We start from the raw sequence: 15,090 nt of genomic DNA, 5'->3' as shown, positions 1-15,090 counted from the left end.
ATATTTTGAAGGTGGTGAGTGACTATGAGGAAAGAATATAACTGATAAAAAGTAACAGTACTGATAACAAGGCTACTACAACCACATTCCACACATTCCAATAAAACGGACGTGACCATGCTGCTGAAACACATTGAGATCGGCTGCAGGAACTTCTCCAAAGCCAAACAAATCTTCACCTCAAACTTCTCCTTTTCTCTTGTTCACGAGGAGAAGGATTCTTGTCTGCTCAAATCTAACAACATCAAAATCTTCCTCAAAAATAACCCCACCGATGTCAGCCGTGTCACAAACGTCGCATTTACCTGCCCCAATCTCCTTTCGTTTAAAAACAGTGTCACCAACCTGAAAACCAAATCATCAGAGATAAGAGAAAACTGTGCTTATCACCCTGGGGTGCCGTTTATTGACATCTTATCTCCTTTTGCTAATCTAAGTCATCGTGTGTATCAGGAGTGTATAGAAACACAAAATGAGACTTTAATGTCACGTGACATGGATCACTTCTTGTTTTGTTGTGACCGGAAGACAGCAAAACTTCATGCTCAATGGTACGCTGAACTGATGAATGTAGATCCTTATAAGTTGGCAGGTTCAGAGTCAGGCACAATGAAAGTTGTTGTAAATGGGTCAGGCATGGAAATGTTTGTTAACTGCGGCCGGGAGAGTGGTCTACCTATATTTGCGTTTTCTGAACCAATCACTCAAAACACTCTTGGGTACAACCAGATTGAAAGATTTTTAACTGCGAATAGTGGTGGAGGGGTCCAACATATTGGGTTAAAATCTTCTGACATTTTCAAAACAGTTCGCGAACTGAGGGAAAAAGGTGTGAGGGTCATTGAACAGCCATTTTCTTATTACACTTTAGAAGAAAAACTCGCTCAGTTTCAAGACTTAAATATTGATCCAAAACTTGCTTTTGAGAACAGTATAATTGTTGATAAGGACGATGATGGTTACTTGCTGCAAGTTTTTACTGAAAGTGTTTTAGAAAAAGATGGGATGTTCCTAGAGATCATAGAGCGTAGGGGGTCCAGGGGTTTTGGTACTGGAAATGTTAAAGCTTTGTTCGCAGCTTTGCAGAAGAAAATGGAGTCGTCAGCTGTGGCGTGATATAGTGACCAGGTTTTCATTTAAAATATAAATTAGGCCTCATATCACAGTTGGCTGTTTTTATTGGTCGATAATATAATTGTGTCTCGCTAGTTATAATCCGCTTTTGGATGTTGATAAAATTGAGTTTCATGAAATATCGTTGTATAAAGTTGCCTCGTTGGCTTGTTTGTAATATTTGATGTGACCCACAGTTTAAATATTTAAACATTTCGGGTGTTAACTTATTATATCCCTTTTCTCTTGTATTTTTTCTAAATACAAAATTTGATTCTATTTTTACTTCGACATTTTACAATATTTAAATATTACTGTTGTCCATTTTCTACTATACAGCTTTTCTACAACAACAAAAAATCAGTCAAACAATACACAAAATTACTCATTGAAAGAAAAATAAAACCACAATAAAAAACTAAATATCTGTTAACAATCTGTTCTATAAATAGAAAAACAGCATAAAGCAATGATTATTTGACATACAGGTAACGTTATCCACCTTAGCAATTGTAATGTTACAGTGTGTCACGTGCTATGAACAGCGTATCAGATGAGTGCACTCCTCTAAAGCACGATTACGACGCCTGCTTTAACTCGTGGTACAGCGAGAAGTTCCTCAAAGGAATTCCCAGTGACGAGTGTGACGACCTCTTTAAGAACTACCAGGCTTGTGTCAAGGTTAGGATTTCAAAGATATGTAAGATAGGAGTCAAGTGACTGTCGAGTGTCGACGCCCCTTCAGAAATCAGATCCGGACTGGGTAACCCGACACATCAATATAGTTAATATTTTCAGTGCTGAGTAAGTATAAGGCGTGGGGTCAGGCCCATGGGCAACTAATATCTACCGGTCGATATTAGTCGATATTTGGGCTGACCCCACGCCTAGTATGGTTAGTTCTGAAGAATACATATTCCTCAGAAAGCGCTAGCAGAGAAAGGACTAGAAATACCAGACTTCACCCCGGACGCCCAGGAAGATGGGTCTGACGGTAAGGACACGTAATGAGGTGCAGTTTGTGCAACTGTTGGAGAGAACCCGCGCGCTGGAGGATGGTAGTTGGAGAAAGCCACATTATTATGAGCATCTGAAGAAACTACACTTGCAGCTCAGTGAGTTATAATAACCATGTCTTGAGGTTAAGTAATGAATATATTAAATATAATAACATATTTAACACATTATATTCTCTTCGTGTGTATAAGGCTGAAATTCAATCAATTTTAAGGTGGCCTGTTGAATAATTCTAAAGTAATTCAATAAACCCTATACCCTTGCTAAAGGTCTGCGCTGTAAACAGCTGTGTTTCAGAAGAAACGCCAGGATTGACAGCTGACGATCGTGTAAGTTACGAGAAGTCTATGAAAGAACTCGAACAAGTCATGGCTGATATATCCCAGCCGAAAGTTGAGCGACCGTCCCAAATCTCGGAGTTAATCCATCGCCGTCGTACTAAAGTGTAGGTTTTTACATTTTAAAAATTCATTATCAAAACTTAAATGCTTGTTTTTCGTATTAAGTCCTGACCTGCTATCAAGAGATTCTGACATATTCTATTCAGGGAGGAACAACAACGGTTGAAAACGCCTGAAAAATTAGTGGTCCCAGGATTTGCTGCTGAGACTTCGCTTTCTACTTCTTTTAGAGAAGAATATGTACCAGAAAAAGATGTTTCTGAGGTTGTGAAGCAGCACAAAGAGGTATGATGCAATTGCATGTAAACATTTAACAACAAAAGGTTTCCCTTTCGGCTTTCATTGCCATGCTGAGGTCACAGATTTGTCACTATCTTTGTCTCATCACTTGGTTCGACGAAATTGGCAGTCACGCTATAAGACAGTATTAAACGTAGGGCGCGAAGCATAGATTGCGATGAAAATAAACTTCTGTTTTTTTTAAATACGCGCGCGCAGCTTAGCTACATATTTTGCACAATAATACTCTATTTCTATCATTATGTCTTAAACACGCACATTAATGGAAATTGTCTGTGTAAATACCTTGCTGCGTGGATACAAAAAGATACTTGACTCAACGCTTATGAACAAATGTACATTAGGATTCGACCGACTGAAGTAAACAAAACGTGATCACTTTGAGGCAGTTTTCCTTACTTTGAACTTTTAAGTTTGATATCACAACTCCCGATCCCCTCTTAAATCCATATACCTGTTAGAAAAAACTTGAAGCGTGGGAGATTGCATTGGTCATTTGGTCAGATATAATATATCGGTTCAGCTAGTAAAATCATCATTCACCTTGCTCATTTCTGTCCGTTGAATTTTGAATTACATTTGAACACGCGTCAATTAAAGCGAATTCAAAATAACCCCTCTACTATTTTCAAAATAACCCCTCTACTATTTTCAGCGACAATCAAAGCTAGCTGATCAAATGCTAAAGATGACTCAGAACCTAAAACAAGTCTCGGTGGCAGCACGTGACATCATACAACAAGATAACCAGAACTTATCCGGTGTACAGGACGTTGTGGATAGAAACACAGCTAAACTTGGTAAAGAGACGGCTCAGTTGGAAAAGTTTAACCAGAGCAGTGGCAAGTGCTGGGTTTGGACTCTGATATTCGTTGTCATGGTGATATTTATTGTAATGGTGATATTTATCAGACTTTTTCCTAGGAAGAGATAAAATTCTGGAAGAGATTGACGTAATTGATACTTTGATTTAGTGTTTTGAACTTGATACTTAGTTTTCAAACAGAGTCAGTTACAGTTCTTCGACTGTAGTGTTTAATAAATTTGTTCTGATCTTGATAAATTACCAGACTTTATTGGGTTTTACATTCGAGTTTCGACCACTCATTGCTTCAATAATTTTCAGCGGATTAAAACGTTTAATCAAAATTTCTAATGAATCGCTATCTAATAGCAAATTTGAACTTGGTTGTTCATATCACGATTGATTGAAATAAATTTTCGTGCACATACAGAATGAATGGTTAATAATTTAATATTATATATGTAGACCAAGGTCTGTGCACGGGATGCTTCCTGGAAGAATCCAGTTCTTTTAGCGGGGCACCCTACCTAAAGCCAAATTGAGATATAATAATCATATTCCTAGAGAAATAATTTCAGAAATCGAATACCAATCAAATAATATGATATATAGGAGTAGTAACCATATTTACTATGCAAAATGCCCCAACCACATAGTGTAAATTTATATAGAATTCAAATTCCATATCATCATTAAACCTCAATAGTCAATATAATAGCCCAAGCAAAATTAAATAACTTCTTATATACCTTACTGTCATACTACAAATCAATTAAACATTTGAAATCTGTTAACCAGAGAATAAATTTCTAAACCTAATGCAAGTGAAATAATTATCGTTGAAGTAATACTTATAATATCATAATCATCCCTTTCTACTAGCCATGGCGGCAGGCCCAATAGCAGAAAGGAACCAGGACGCCACAATCTACGTTGGTGGGCTGGATGAGAAAGTGAGCGAAACTTTGCTATGGGAACTGTTTCTTGAGGCTGGACCAGTTGGTGAGACTATGTTTTGTACATTCATGTTCACTCGCTCTAAGCTAATCCGTTTTTATTTTGTCTCTTATTCTTGTGTTCAGAAGTTTTTCTATACTTAATTGAAATCAGGAAACATTATATTAATTTGTGACCCAATATTTACGTCTACCCTATTATAATTACGGTATCCACAGTGAACGTACATATGCCGAAAGATCGTATTACGCAGCAGCATCAAGGTTACGGTTTTGTGGAGTTTATGGGAGAGGACGATGCGGACTACAGCATCAAAATCATGAACATGATCAAAATGTTCGGAAAACCTATCAGAGTTAATAAGGTAAGTTGGAATCGAACCGTTTTGCCGTCCCCAAATGGCAAACTTTCCTTCTATTCTCTTTTATTATAGGATAGGAATTTTTAGTTGATTTTAACATTATGACTTAAAATACCTTCTCTCAGGCCAGTGCCCATCAGAAGAGTTTAGACGTCGGGGCGAACTTGTTCATCGGCAACCTAGACCCCGAAGTAGACGAGAAACTTCTCTACGATACCTTCAGTGCTTTCGGTGTTATTCTTCAGACCCCTAAAGTTATGAGAGATCCAGAGACTGGAAACTCCAAGGGGTTCGCTTTTATAAACTTTGCAAACTTTGAGGCGAGTGACGCTGCTATCGAGGCGATGAACGGACAGTATTTGTGTAACAGGTCGATTAGTGTTAGTTACGCGTTTAAGAAAGATGGTAAGAATGAGAGACACGGGTCAGCAGCAGAGCGTATTCTCTGTGCTCAGAACCCTCTGTCTCTTGCTGATAAGCCTCATACTATGTTCGCTGACGCTCCACCTGAAAAACCGGCCACAGAAGAGACTGAGGAACCCGTAAGGAATGGAATGCCGATGCCACCGCCCATGATGCCTGGAATGCTGCCGCCTAATATGCCACCAAATCTGCCTTCGATGGCTCCTAACATGCGGCCTGGCATGCCACCGATGCCACCAATGGGAATGATGCCACCACCTCCGAGCGGTATGATGCCATCCTTCCCACCTGTACCTCCTGGTGGACCACCTAGTGGAGACAAGGGAGGCCCCGGGCCCCCGCATAACATGCCACCGATGCCTCCTATGCCGCCAGGTTCAAACTTCCCGCCCATGCCGCCCAGAGGCATGCCACCACCTCCCATGGGGTGGGGACCGCGACCGGACGGCAACTTCCGAGGAGGTCCTCGACCTCCATTTCGACCACCCTTCATGGGACAGCGACCACCCAATCGACCTCCTCGCCCTCCCGGCATCGATCAGAGACAGGAATAATAAGGCGAGAAGCTTTATTTTTCTGCTTTTATTAATTATTTTAACATTTATACTTAGAGCTCACATCTTATTTCTATCACTTCGCTGGTCGCTGTGTAGCGATATTTTGATGCTCACCGACGGATATCTTTTATTTATTTCCATTTGATATTGTATGAAGTATTTGACTTTAAGTTAAAACCTGTCATTTATGAAATTTCTTTTCGGTCCCTGATATTGAGAAATAATACACATTTTAGGTAAGTGTAACTAAATGATGCTTTAAAACATCCCCAATTTAAAATAAACCCTAATACTAAATTCCCTTTGCAAATCAAGTAAAATCCTAAAATAATCGTCTCATTTAGGTACTTTTAGTGCAGCGGTTCCGCAAAAGGCGGTTGCTTCACTGCAGTAAATACTCTGCCGCCTCGCAGCAGTGCACTTCATATTAGTCTATATATTGCGGCATCAGCCGAGGGGAAGGGCGTTGGCCTTGGGTATTACTATTTAGCTCATTCTATGTTTACGGAGGGGTAAATGTAAATAATAGAAATACCAAATATCCAATAACGTGACCACTCAGACTGGCCACAATAACTAGACAATATCAAACAGTTTAGGAGTTACTGGCTACTAAGTTTGGAGTACCTTTTAGCCTCCCTGGCTACCCAGCATGCAGCAAATATACACATGATCTCCAAGAAGAATCCTATGCAGAGGATATAAAATGTGAACATGACAGCTTTATCAGCGAAGGCTAGTGCTTCGTCCCTGCACCCAGCTGCGTAGGCGGTTTCAGTGGTACACTTAACAAGCACTTCGGTAGAGTTAGAGTTAGGGTCACTGGAGCAGCAAGAGGCTGGCAGATCTCCCTTCCAGTCAGTCGAATTTTCCAACCTGGAGAGGAAGGTGATTTAGTGTTTCAGATTACAATGTCTTGGTTTCAACCTAGTTCTTGATATTATGTTAGTTAAGGGAAGCACAGCACGAAGTAGTTAATTTGTTTAATTTCTATGATTGACAAATAGTCAATGTAACTTAATTCCCTTACCCGCAGCACTCCAATTTCTCTTGAATAAGGTCAACTATCTGCTGAGTGGCGTTTGTCATGTCATTGTAAGCAGTCCCGTTGAAGGTCTGGTTCATGTAACTTTCCACTTCCTCTACCACATCTCCCTTTTGTAGGTACTCTGAAATTTAGACATTTATCATCCGTTCAGCGATGGTTAAGACGTTGATTCAAAGAAAACTCTGATAGGAAAAGATTTTGGCGGAAATTCGTCTATATCCTCTTTAAAGAATGATAATTGCAATAATAAGATAATTACCAACGACAGCGAAGGCAGCCTGGAGCAGAATAATAATGAGGATGAGGGCACAATATATCCTGCACACCTTGATGCTACTTGTTAGACCAGCGTACCAGCCGACAGCGCCTACTAGTAGAATAATAACTCCTGTAATTACTACTCCGTACATCACCAGTTCTATGTTGTACCTGTGTGAGAAGAAGGGTGAATTTCCGGGGTGGTCATGGGAAGAGCTCCACAGAGTTTGTTGCTGTTTGGGGGAGTTTTAATAACATGTGCTGTGGTGCCGGTGACGATAGCATTCTGGCTCTCAGGCTGCTTCGAAAATTTCAGTAGGAGAAGCCTGACCTGTAGTTTTGCAGTTTGTCATAATATTGATTTTCGGCAGGGGCTGTACATGTTGCTTCACTTTCATGTGCACTGAAAGTGAAACATCTAGCATTTGCTTTACTGGGCGGCGCTCAGCCTGTCATTCCGCCGAATCTTTATGAACATTATAGCCTGGGGTCCCCAGGTAAGCATTTGCTTAGAATCAAGAATGTTTAAACTGTAGACTATAGGTCTTGTTGTACTAGTAGTGCCAAGAAGCTGATTTGCAATGAAGGGTGGGGCCCTCATAATTTATAACACCTCTCAGTCTTTTTACTTAGAGTACAATGACCTGAAATCTGCATACTGATAACGTTGAATTCTCTCTCAACATATCGTTGGTCGGTAGGGTCCATAATAATGTACATTGTTCAATAGTAGCAAAATTGATGGAAATAATCGGGCACATAACGCTTAAACGCCATGTTCAAACAAGAAATAATAAGTATGTTGACAAACCCGCCGCTGTACTCCTGGATAGTAGCCTGGTTGAGGATCCCCAGGACCCCACAAATAGTGACCAGTATTCCCACTAACACCGTCACTCCGTTCACTACCATTAGTAGGAGGTTGGTTTTGTTATCACACATACCCATCTTCCTGCTTCTCAGCCCTCCCTAGTATATAGCAGTCTGAGGTCTAGTAATTATTCGAGATGAGCTATACAATTATATTCTCATCTTGTGGATGAAGTGCATTTTTAAATGATCTGAGAGTTAAATTTTGCCTGGCGACATTATGCAGTTATATTTGAGGTTAGCAGATTGTCTGCATGCATGATAATTGCTGCTTGTAAGAATTAAGGTCATAATTGATAATTTAAAGCGCATTAATCGTATGTACTATGTGAGGTGTTTAAACTCTTACATCTGCAAAACATGACCAACTGGTATATTCAGCATGAAAATTGAAAGTCGATTCTGTTGTCAAGTTTGAACAGACATTTCCTGATTTCCTATCGATTGACGCATGCATCTTATCTGGGCGATATACAACAAATCGAAAAATTTGGCATATTACCCACGTCCTATTAAAACTGCAAGTAAATTGCTCGTTTGTGGTTTGATTATTTAAGAAACCTTCATGCTTCAAGTTCGATGAAATATTTAAGTTAAAGGTCCACCTGGCCTAGAAACTAGATAATAACTCGTCAAAATTTATAGTATTACAATAGAACAAGGCAAAACATAACCAAATGTTTAATGGTTTGCTGCTGGAATGCACCGATGAAAAGACGGTGTTAGCTGGTCTATGTTTATTTAGCTAAAAAAACATCGGTGATCAGAGGTGATGTGGGTGTATGTTTGTTTACTTAACGTAACGTTAACACAGATCTGCACAACATAAACAACTGCTTCTTCGTCGTGTCTACACTAATATTTATAATCGTGCCATGCTTTTAACACGTAAGCTGGGTGGTGCATGCACAGTTACATTAAAATTTACCATGGATAGATGTGGGATGGTCATGGATGGAATTGTATGGCATAATGTATTCAATAATTATAGTGTAGTATATGTATGATTGATGATGGAAGCGCATGTGTATGAAAAGTTCGTGACACACTCACACACATGCACCACCTAGCACATGTGTGTACTGTCATTTTTGTAAAATTATTCTCTTTATATTATATATCTATCTAATCTCTATCTCTATCTCTCTTAATTAAGCCGTAGTGGCGTAGTACATACATATTACCTTACACTGGAGCTTCCCCAGGTAATCTACTACGTGATTGGCCTTGGTGATGCAGATGAACTCTTCTGTCGAAGAAATTTAGACGAGTAGCATCCGTCAAATATCATATCACGTGATCGGGACAGTTTTTCGGGGGGGGGGGGTGTGATTCGGAATCAGCGTCCGAAAATACTTTGAATGAAGTTAGTTTTAATTTTGAGAACAATCTCGAAGATCGACTGTAAAGTGATTTTCGCGCGTGAAGCACGTACATGAAGCTGGAGAAGGAAATGTAATTCGTGAATCAAGCCAACTGCTGACAATGAGCATTGAGCCACTTTACTTGCTTCAGTCTTCACGATGTAAATCCTTCGCAGCTCGGCGTGGCCCAGTTAATTAATAGTTTTCAATTGTTAATGGACTATCCCAGCGCGCGCTACTTCGAAGAAATTTAGACGAGTAACATCCGTCAACCCAATAAAGTGGTGCATTTTGCCGATATACCGAAGTGGTTGCATTTTGACGAACGCGAATTTGAATGGTCTAAATTTCTTCGTAGCGCGCGCCACCTTTTCTCGAAATGGCCCGAGACAAGTGCAAGGAAATAGCGCGCGCCGGGCTAGTCCATGAACAATGGACAATAGTGCATCGCATTACTGGGCGGCGCTCAGCTTGCCATTCCGCCGAATCTCTAGTGTTTATGAACATAATAGCCTGAGGTCCCCAAGTAATGCATCGAGCTACAAATTGGAGAACTTCGACGCGCCGCGCGCAAACTATCATTCTTGCTTTGCATCAAAAAATATCATTAACAATCTTGATGGGTTGACATTGTCAATCGAAATAATCATTACCTGTGGACCCCAGGCTATTATGTTCATAAACAAATAAAGATTCGGCGGAATGACAGGCTGAGCGCCGCCCAGTAAAAATAATTAACGTTATAAATGACAAATGAGCCACAATTACAAACTTCGCTTGTTCATGACCTGAAAACAAGATCAGGCTAATCATTGTAGTTTAAAACCTAACTTATTAAAACACGCACCGAGTTGGACTCGTCGACGGTTTTGGAAAATTTCGAAAGTTTTATATTTTGATGATCTTCTGTTTATCAAAGCTTTAAAAAAAAAGAACTTTGAGTACCTCAATTGTGTTTTGTGTCATCCTCGGTGACCCTGTAAAATGGTCATTCAAGAAAATTCAGCCAAAACAGTGAAATTTGGGTCACGAAAATCTAAAATTTGAATATGTCCTATCGATATCGGTAAAACATATTTAAAATTTTCATTGCATCAAAGTTTTCTCCAGATATACTGCTTCCAGTACCTTGATGGCGACTTGTGTCAATCTCACCGACCTCACTGATTGGTCACTGGTCAAATTGCAAGTTGTCAGTAAAATTGTCAGAGTAAAATTGTTAGTGAAATTTCGGTCAAGGGGACGGCAGAAAAGCTCCTTTTCAAAAATCTTCCAAAATCTCTATTTATATATACTGATGATTTTCTGTTTATCAAAGCTTTCTTTAAAGTAAGTAAGTAAGTAAGTAAAGATTATGACATAACATCATCACAAGTGTCTACAAAATATCATTGCACTAAATAGAAAAATAATTTAAATAAATATATTTTTCCATCAACATTAATAATTTATTAAATTCAATTTTATTAATTAATAAAATCAAATACATTATCTATAAATAATTCATTAATACTTCCCAGTGGAATAAAGATTTACAAAACGCTTCTTTACCACAAAAGGATGGAACCAAAGATATTCATTATGTTTCTCCTTATTGCTTAAATAACTGGGTCCTTCAATTTTCCCTGAAACTTCATTCGAAACATTCCAAAAATAAAAATCATTTACACTCAATGAAACTAATAAAATCAATGAAACTAATAAAATCAATGTTTTAGCTCATTTTACAAAGTCAAATATTTAAAACAATTAAAATTGTACAGTGCTCAATTTGTAAATGACTAGTTGATCTTTGCTATTGGAAGTTTGCCAAGGACTGGCAGCTAGCGGGGCAAGGAATGCACGGGCTTAGGGGCTTTTGTGCACACCAGAACACTAGCTCGGTACATTTTTGGAAACTAGAAGGACTGAAAACTAAAATTGTTTTTGATGGAGGTTGAGGCATGTTTTTGAGAGGGACTGTATAATAGCTTGTGGTAACAACAGGCCTTTACTTTAATAGGATGAAGTTTTGGTTTTAGGACAGGGAGAAGGCATTAAGAAAATTTGCTCTTTGTTAAAAAGGCAGAGGATAAGCAATGTTGGTTATAATATGTATCAATATCTAGATCTTCGTTAATCAATTTTCACTAAATATTTTTAAAATTTGAATAGGGAGGGGAATTCATCAACTTTATTAAGTACCTATCAAAAATAAATCTTATCAATGTAATAGTTCAAAAATCATAAATCATAATCCTAAGTTAAAAACACTTTCTCACTACACTGCGCTCACACACGTTAGTAAGGCAAAGGAAAATGCCACCCAGCTAATTTTCAATTTCAAGTGAAACAAATTTTAGTGAAACAAATTTAAAATTTTATCCTTTATTTTACAATCATAATATAATAATATTTATAAGCCTCCGTTTTGAAAGTTTTAAATTTTAATACATTCACAATTCTATTTAAAATTCAATTTTATGTACAAGTCAATAACTGGCCGCCAAAGCCGCGCATTCTTGAAAACAGGATTAACTTGATTATAGTTATACGACTATGTAAATTTAAAACTATCCGTGGTTTTTTCTTTCAAATAAATAAATTATAATTTTACCTAAGTCCAAAGCCAGCTTTGAAAAATTTACTATTAAATCATAATATATCGTCAACTTTAAATATTTACAATGCAACAATTCATTAATTTGTAAACACGCGTACTCCAGCCCCTAAACGCATAAATTGTTATGCGGCGCGGCTCAAGCCGCGCACGCACGTATTATTTTATACTGTTTGCTTTCTAATAAATATCGTGCCAATTTGTACGTCTAAATTGCAAACGTTCATGTTTTGTGTAAAGTGAATCCAATTGGGACTAGTGACAAGGATAAGGACCCAAGTGCCTGTACGGCTTTTTCGGGCCCCTGTGGACCACTACTCTTGAAATCACTCTACAACATTGAACATCTATATCTACTACGTCATTTGGCAATTGTTGTCATTAATCTAACTTTCTAATTAATTGCCGAGGGGGAAGAGTAAACGCTTCACATTAAAATTCAATATACAAAATTCAAAACCATCAATACGGTATTAAATATTATGGACAAGTCTATAGATCTATTTCGTAGTCATATATTCACATGATTTGCTTTATATTATCTTAATACTGTAATGAAGTACAGTAGGAAGTACAGTTCAAGATAATCATTTTGGATGTGTGGACCCTAGGGTAGACTTGGTGTCAAAATTTAAATTCGAAATTTTTGTTTGTCCAATCAAGATCAGCATGGTTATGCTGGTTGAAGAACACTGATTTTAGAAATCATTTCTTTCTTAAATCCTTCCAATCTAACTTTAAAGCTTAAAACTGTCGAGCAGTTCTTGACATCTGGAGGGAGTTTGTTCCAATAAGGAATGACTCGCTCCGGAAGAAAAGAAGACTGGAGATTCTTCACTTTAGTTACACTCTTACTACATCTATTGGTTGAAACAAGATTAAGACCAGATCTGCTCAATCTGAACAAACCCGATCCATATTCAGTCAAACCACTAGTTACTTTAAAAGCTTCAACAAGGTCCCCACGTATTCGCCGCTCTGCCAGCGTTGTCAAATTGAGAATATCCAGTCTACGGCTGTACGGAAGAGTACCCACCTCATCAATAAGACGTGTAAACCGCCTCTGGACGCTCTCCAGCTCCAAAACAGTCCCCCGACTTCCATGAGCCGCAACTGGATTCCACAATTGGACACAATACTCAAGATGAGGTCTTATCAAAGCTTTATAAATAGCTATCATTACAACCTGTTCTCTAATAACTAAGTTCCTTACAATCCAGCAGATCATACGATTTGCTTTAGAAATACATGCTTTTATCTGTTCATTCCAAAGCAAGGAGCTATGGGTAATAACCCCCAAATCTTTTTCCTGTGCAGATACTTCTAGTTCTACTCCATTTACAATATAGTTCAAGTTAGGATTATTATTCAGATTAATATGAACTACTTTACACTTGGCAGGATTGAAGTTTAAGTGACAAATACTCTCCCAATTTTCGAGTTCTAAAATATCATCAGATACACTTCCATGGTTAGCTGCATTACAAACTAACTTGAGATCATCTGCAAATAATTTAATCTTATTTTTAACCACTGTCCATTTTATTCCTGCACAAAAAAAACTGAAAAAAGACAAAGACAAAAGGGACAAAAGGGACAAGAGGGACAAAAGGGACAAAAAAAGATAATAGGGACAAAAAAGACAAAAAAGACAAAAAAGACAAAAAAGACGGGGACAAAAAGGACAAAATGGACAAAAAGACAGGGACAAAATAAACAAAATGGAAAAAATGGACAAAATGGACAAAATGGACAGGGACAAACGAGACAAATGTTCAGGAAAAAGAGGAGGAATAAGAAAATCTTGATTAGAGGACGGGCATGCTTTTTCTCCTACTTCATAGGAAAAAGCGAATACCCATTAGCTTGATATTGTCGGCATATTGTTAATGGAAAAGTAATTGTGTGGGTCTGGGTATCTGCTTCTGGCCGCTATGAGCGTTATGATATTATAAGATGATGACTTTTTTGATATCACCACTTGATTAATGGGATTAATGAAATATTGACTGAACCGTGTACACATTTATTTATGTGATGCCGTTGATGAATTCTGCTTATTTCAGTCCCTTCAGTGGTTTCAGTTGATTCTAAGTACAGCAAAACACTGACATGAAAATCTAAATTGTTGATGTCGAGTAGAATATATATACATTCTCTACATTTGAGCTTGTCTAATTTTTTGTCTCATTTGTCCAAAATTTTTGTCCCTTTTGTCCCTAGTATTGTCCATTTTGTCCCCAAAACACTGTCCTTCACAAAAATATGTAAAAAAAGACAAAGACAAAATGGACAAAATGGACAGTGGTACCCCCCCCCCCCCCCTTTATAACATCTAAAACTTTAAAAAAATTTAGATAGAAGTTTTGGGAATAGAACTTTGAGTACATCTAAATCGTGTCTTGTACCATCCTCAGTGACGTGACCCTGTAAGATGGTCAATCAAGAAAAATTCAGTCAAAACAGTGAAATTTGGGTCGCAGAGAGCTGAAATTCGAATATGTCCTACCGGTAGGACATATTCAAAATTTTCATTGCATCAAAGTTTTCTCCAGATATACTGCGTCTGATTGCTTCCAGTACCTTGATGGTGACTTGTGTCACTCTCACCGACCTCACTGATTGGTCAATGGTCACTGGTCAAAAGTTCAGTAAAAACCGTGAAATTTCGGTCAAGGGGACGTCAGAAAGGCTCCTCTTCAAAAATCTTCCAAAATCTCTATTTATATACTGATGATTTTCCGTTTATCAAAGCTTTCTTTGGGAATAGAACTTTGAGTACACCTCAATCGTGTCTTGTGCCATCCTCAGTGACCCTGTAAGATGGTCAATCAAGAAAAATTCAGTCAAAACAGTGAAATTTGGGTTGCAGAGAGCTGAAATTCGAATATTTCCTACCAGTAGGACATATTCAAAATTTTCATTCAAGCATCAAAGTTTTAAGAAAACAACAAATTTCAAGAAAACAGCAAATTTTTATTTAAATCAATTATAGCAACAATTTGAAAAACTTTAAA

The 15,090-nt window shown here is 38.0% G+C and overlaps 4 protein-coding genes across 4 annotated transcripts; 3 read left to right on the top strand and 1 right to left on the bottom strand.

The window, feature by feature from the left end:
- The first annotated feature begins 1 nt into the window (after nt 1).
- On the top strand, nt 2–1,419 carry LOC134812212 (4-hydroxyphenylpyruvate dioxygenase-like protein). The gene has a single exon (XM_063819473.1). The coding sequence runs from the start codon at nt 118–120 to the stop codon at nt 1,114–1,116; it is 999 nt and encodes a 332-aa protein (XP_063675543.1). The 5' UTR covers nt 2–117; the 3' UTR covers nt 1,117–1,419.
- A 199-nt stretch (nt 1,420–1,618) lies between these two features.
- Nucleotides 1,619–3,924, top strand: LOC134812211 (vesicle transport protein USE1-like). The gene is made up of 5 exons (XM_063819472.1): nt 1,619–1,794; nt 2,038–2,228; nt 2,428–2,575; nt 2,678–2,816; nt 3,487–3,924. The coding sequence occupies exons 2-5, from the start codon at nt 2,096–2,098 to the stop codon at nt 3,763–3,765; spliced, it is 699 nt and encodes a 232-aa protein (XP_063675542.1). The 5' UTR covers nt 1,619–1,794; nt 2,038–2,095; the 3' UTR covers nt 3,766–3,924.
- A 596-nt stretch (nt 3,925–4,520) lies between these two features.
- LOC134812210 (splicing factor 3B subunit 4-like) lies at nt 4,521–6,118 on the top strand. The gene is made up of 3 exons (XM_063819471.1): nt 4,521–4,638; nt 4,812–4,957; nt 5,080–6,118. Exons 1-3 carry the CDS (start codon nt 4,521–4,523, stop codon nt 5,929–5,931), a joined length of 1,116 nt encoding a protein of 371 aa, XP_063675541.1. The 3' UTR covers nt 5,932–6,118.
- Nucleotides 6,119–6,536: 418 nt separating this feature from the next.
- LOC134813229 (23 kDa integral membrane protein-like) lies at nt 6,537–8,188 on the bottom strand. Its single transcript, XM_063820917.1, has 4 exons — nt 8,052–8,188; nt 7,242–7,411; nt 6,965–7,103; nt 6,537–6,810 (listed from the first exon to the last, which is right to left on the bottom strand). The coding sequence occupies exons 1-4, from the start codon at nt 8,186–8,188 to the stop codon at nt 6,537–6,539; spliced, it is 720 nt and encodes a 239-aa protein (XP_063676987.1).
- Nucleotides 8,189–15,090: the final 6,902 nt, after the last annotated feature.

This window comes from Bolinopsis microptera, chromosome 3 (genome assembly GCF_026151205.1).
Source record: "Bolinopsis microptera isolate Bmic1 chromosome 3, MBARI_Bmic_1.0, whole genome shotgun sequence".
NCBI lineage: Eukaryota > Metazoa > Ctenophora > Tentaculata > Lobata > Bolinopsidae > Bolinopsis > Bolinopsis microptera.
Note: the sequence above shows the minus strand (reverse complement) of the source record. Positions and strands in the feature narration are given on the sequence as shown.

Excerpts from the sequence above, each read along its gene's own strand:
- LOC134812212 (XM_063819473.1), top strand. The coding sequence starts at position 118 with ATGCTGCTGAAACACATTGAGATCGGCTGCAGGAACTTCTCCAAAGCC.
- LOC134813229 (XM_063820917.1), bottom strand. The coding sequence starts at position 8,188 with ATGGGTATGTGTGATAACAAAACCAACCTCCTACTAATGGTAGTGAAC. Across the intron at positions 7,104-7,241 it reads GGCTGCCTTCGCTGTCGTTG|AGTACCTACAAAAGGGAGAT; the intron begins GTAATTATCTTA and ends TCTAAATTTCAG. Across the intron at positions 6,811-6,964 it reads GAGAAATTGGAGTGCTGCGG|GTTGGAAAATTCGACTGACT; the intron begins GTAAGGGAATTA and ends CTTCCTCTCCAG.
- LOC134812211 (XM_063819472.1), top strand. The coding sequence starts at position 2,096 with ATGGGTCTGACGGTAAGGACACGTAATGAGGTGCAGTTTGTGCAACTG. Across the intron at positions 2,229-2,427 it reads GAAACTACACTTGCAGCTCA|AAGAAACGCCAGGATTGACA; the intron begins GTGAGTTATAAT and ends GCTGTGTTTCAG. Across the intron at positions 2,576-2,677 it reads CATCGCCGTCGTACTAAAGT|GGAGGAACAACAACGGTTGA; the intron begins GTAGGTTTTTAC and ends TATTCTATTCAG.
- LOC134812210 (XM_063819471.1), top strand. The coding sequence starts at position 4,521 with ATGGCGGCAGGCCCAATAGCAGAAAGGAACCAGGACGCCACAATCTAC. Across the intron at positions 4,639-4,811 it reads TCTTGAGGCTGGACCAGTTG|TGAACGTACATATGCCGAAA; the intron begins GTGAGACTATGT and ends CGGTATCCACAG. Across the intron at positions 4,958-5,079 it reads AACCTATCAGAGTTAATAAG|GCCAGTGCCCATCAGAAGAG; the intron begins GTAAGTTGGAAT and ends ACCTTCTCTCAG.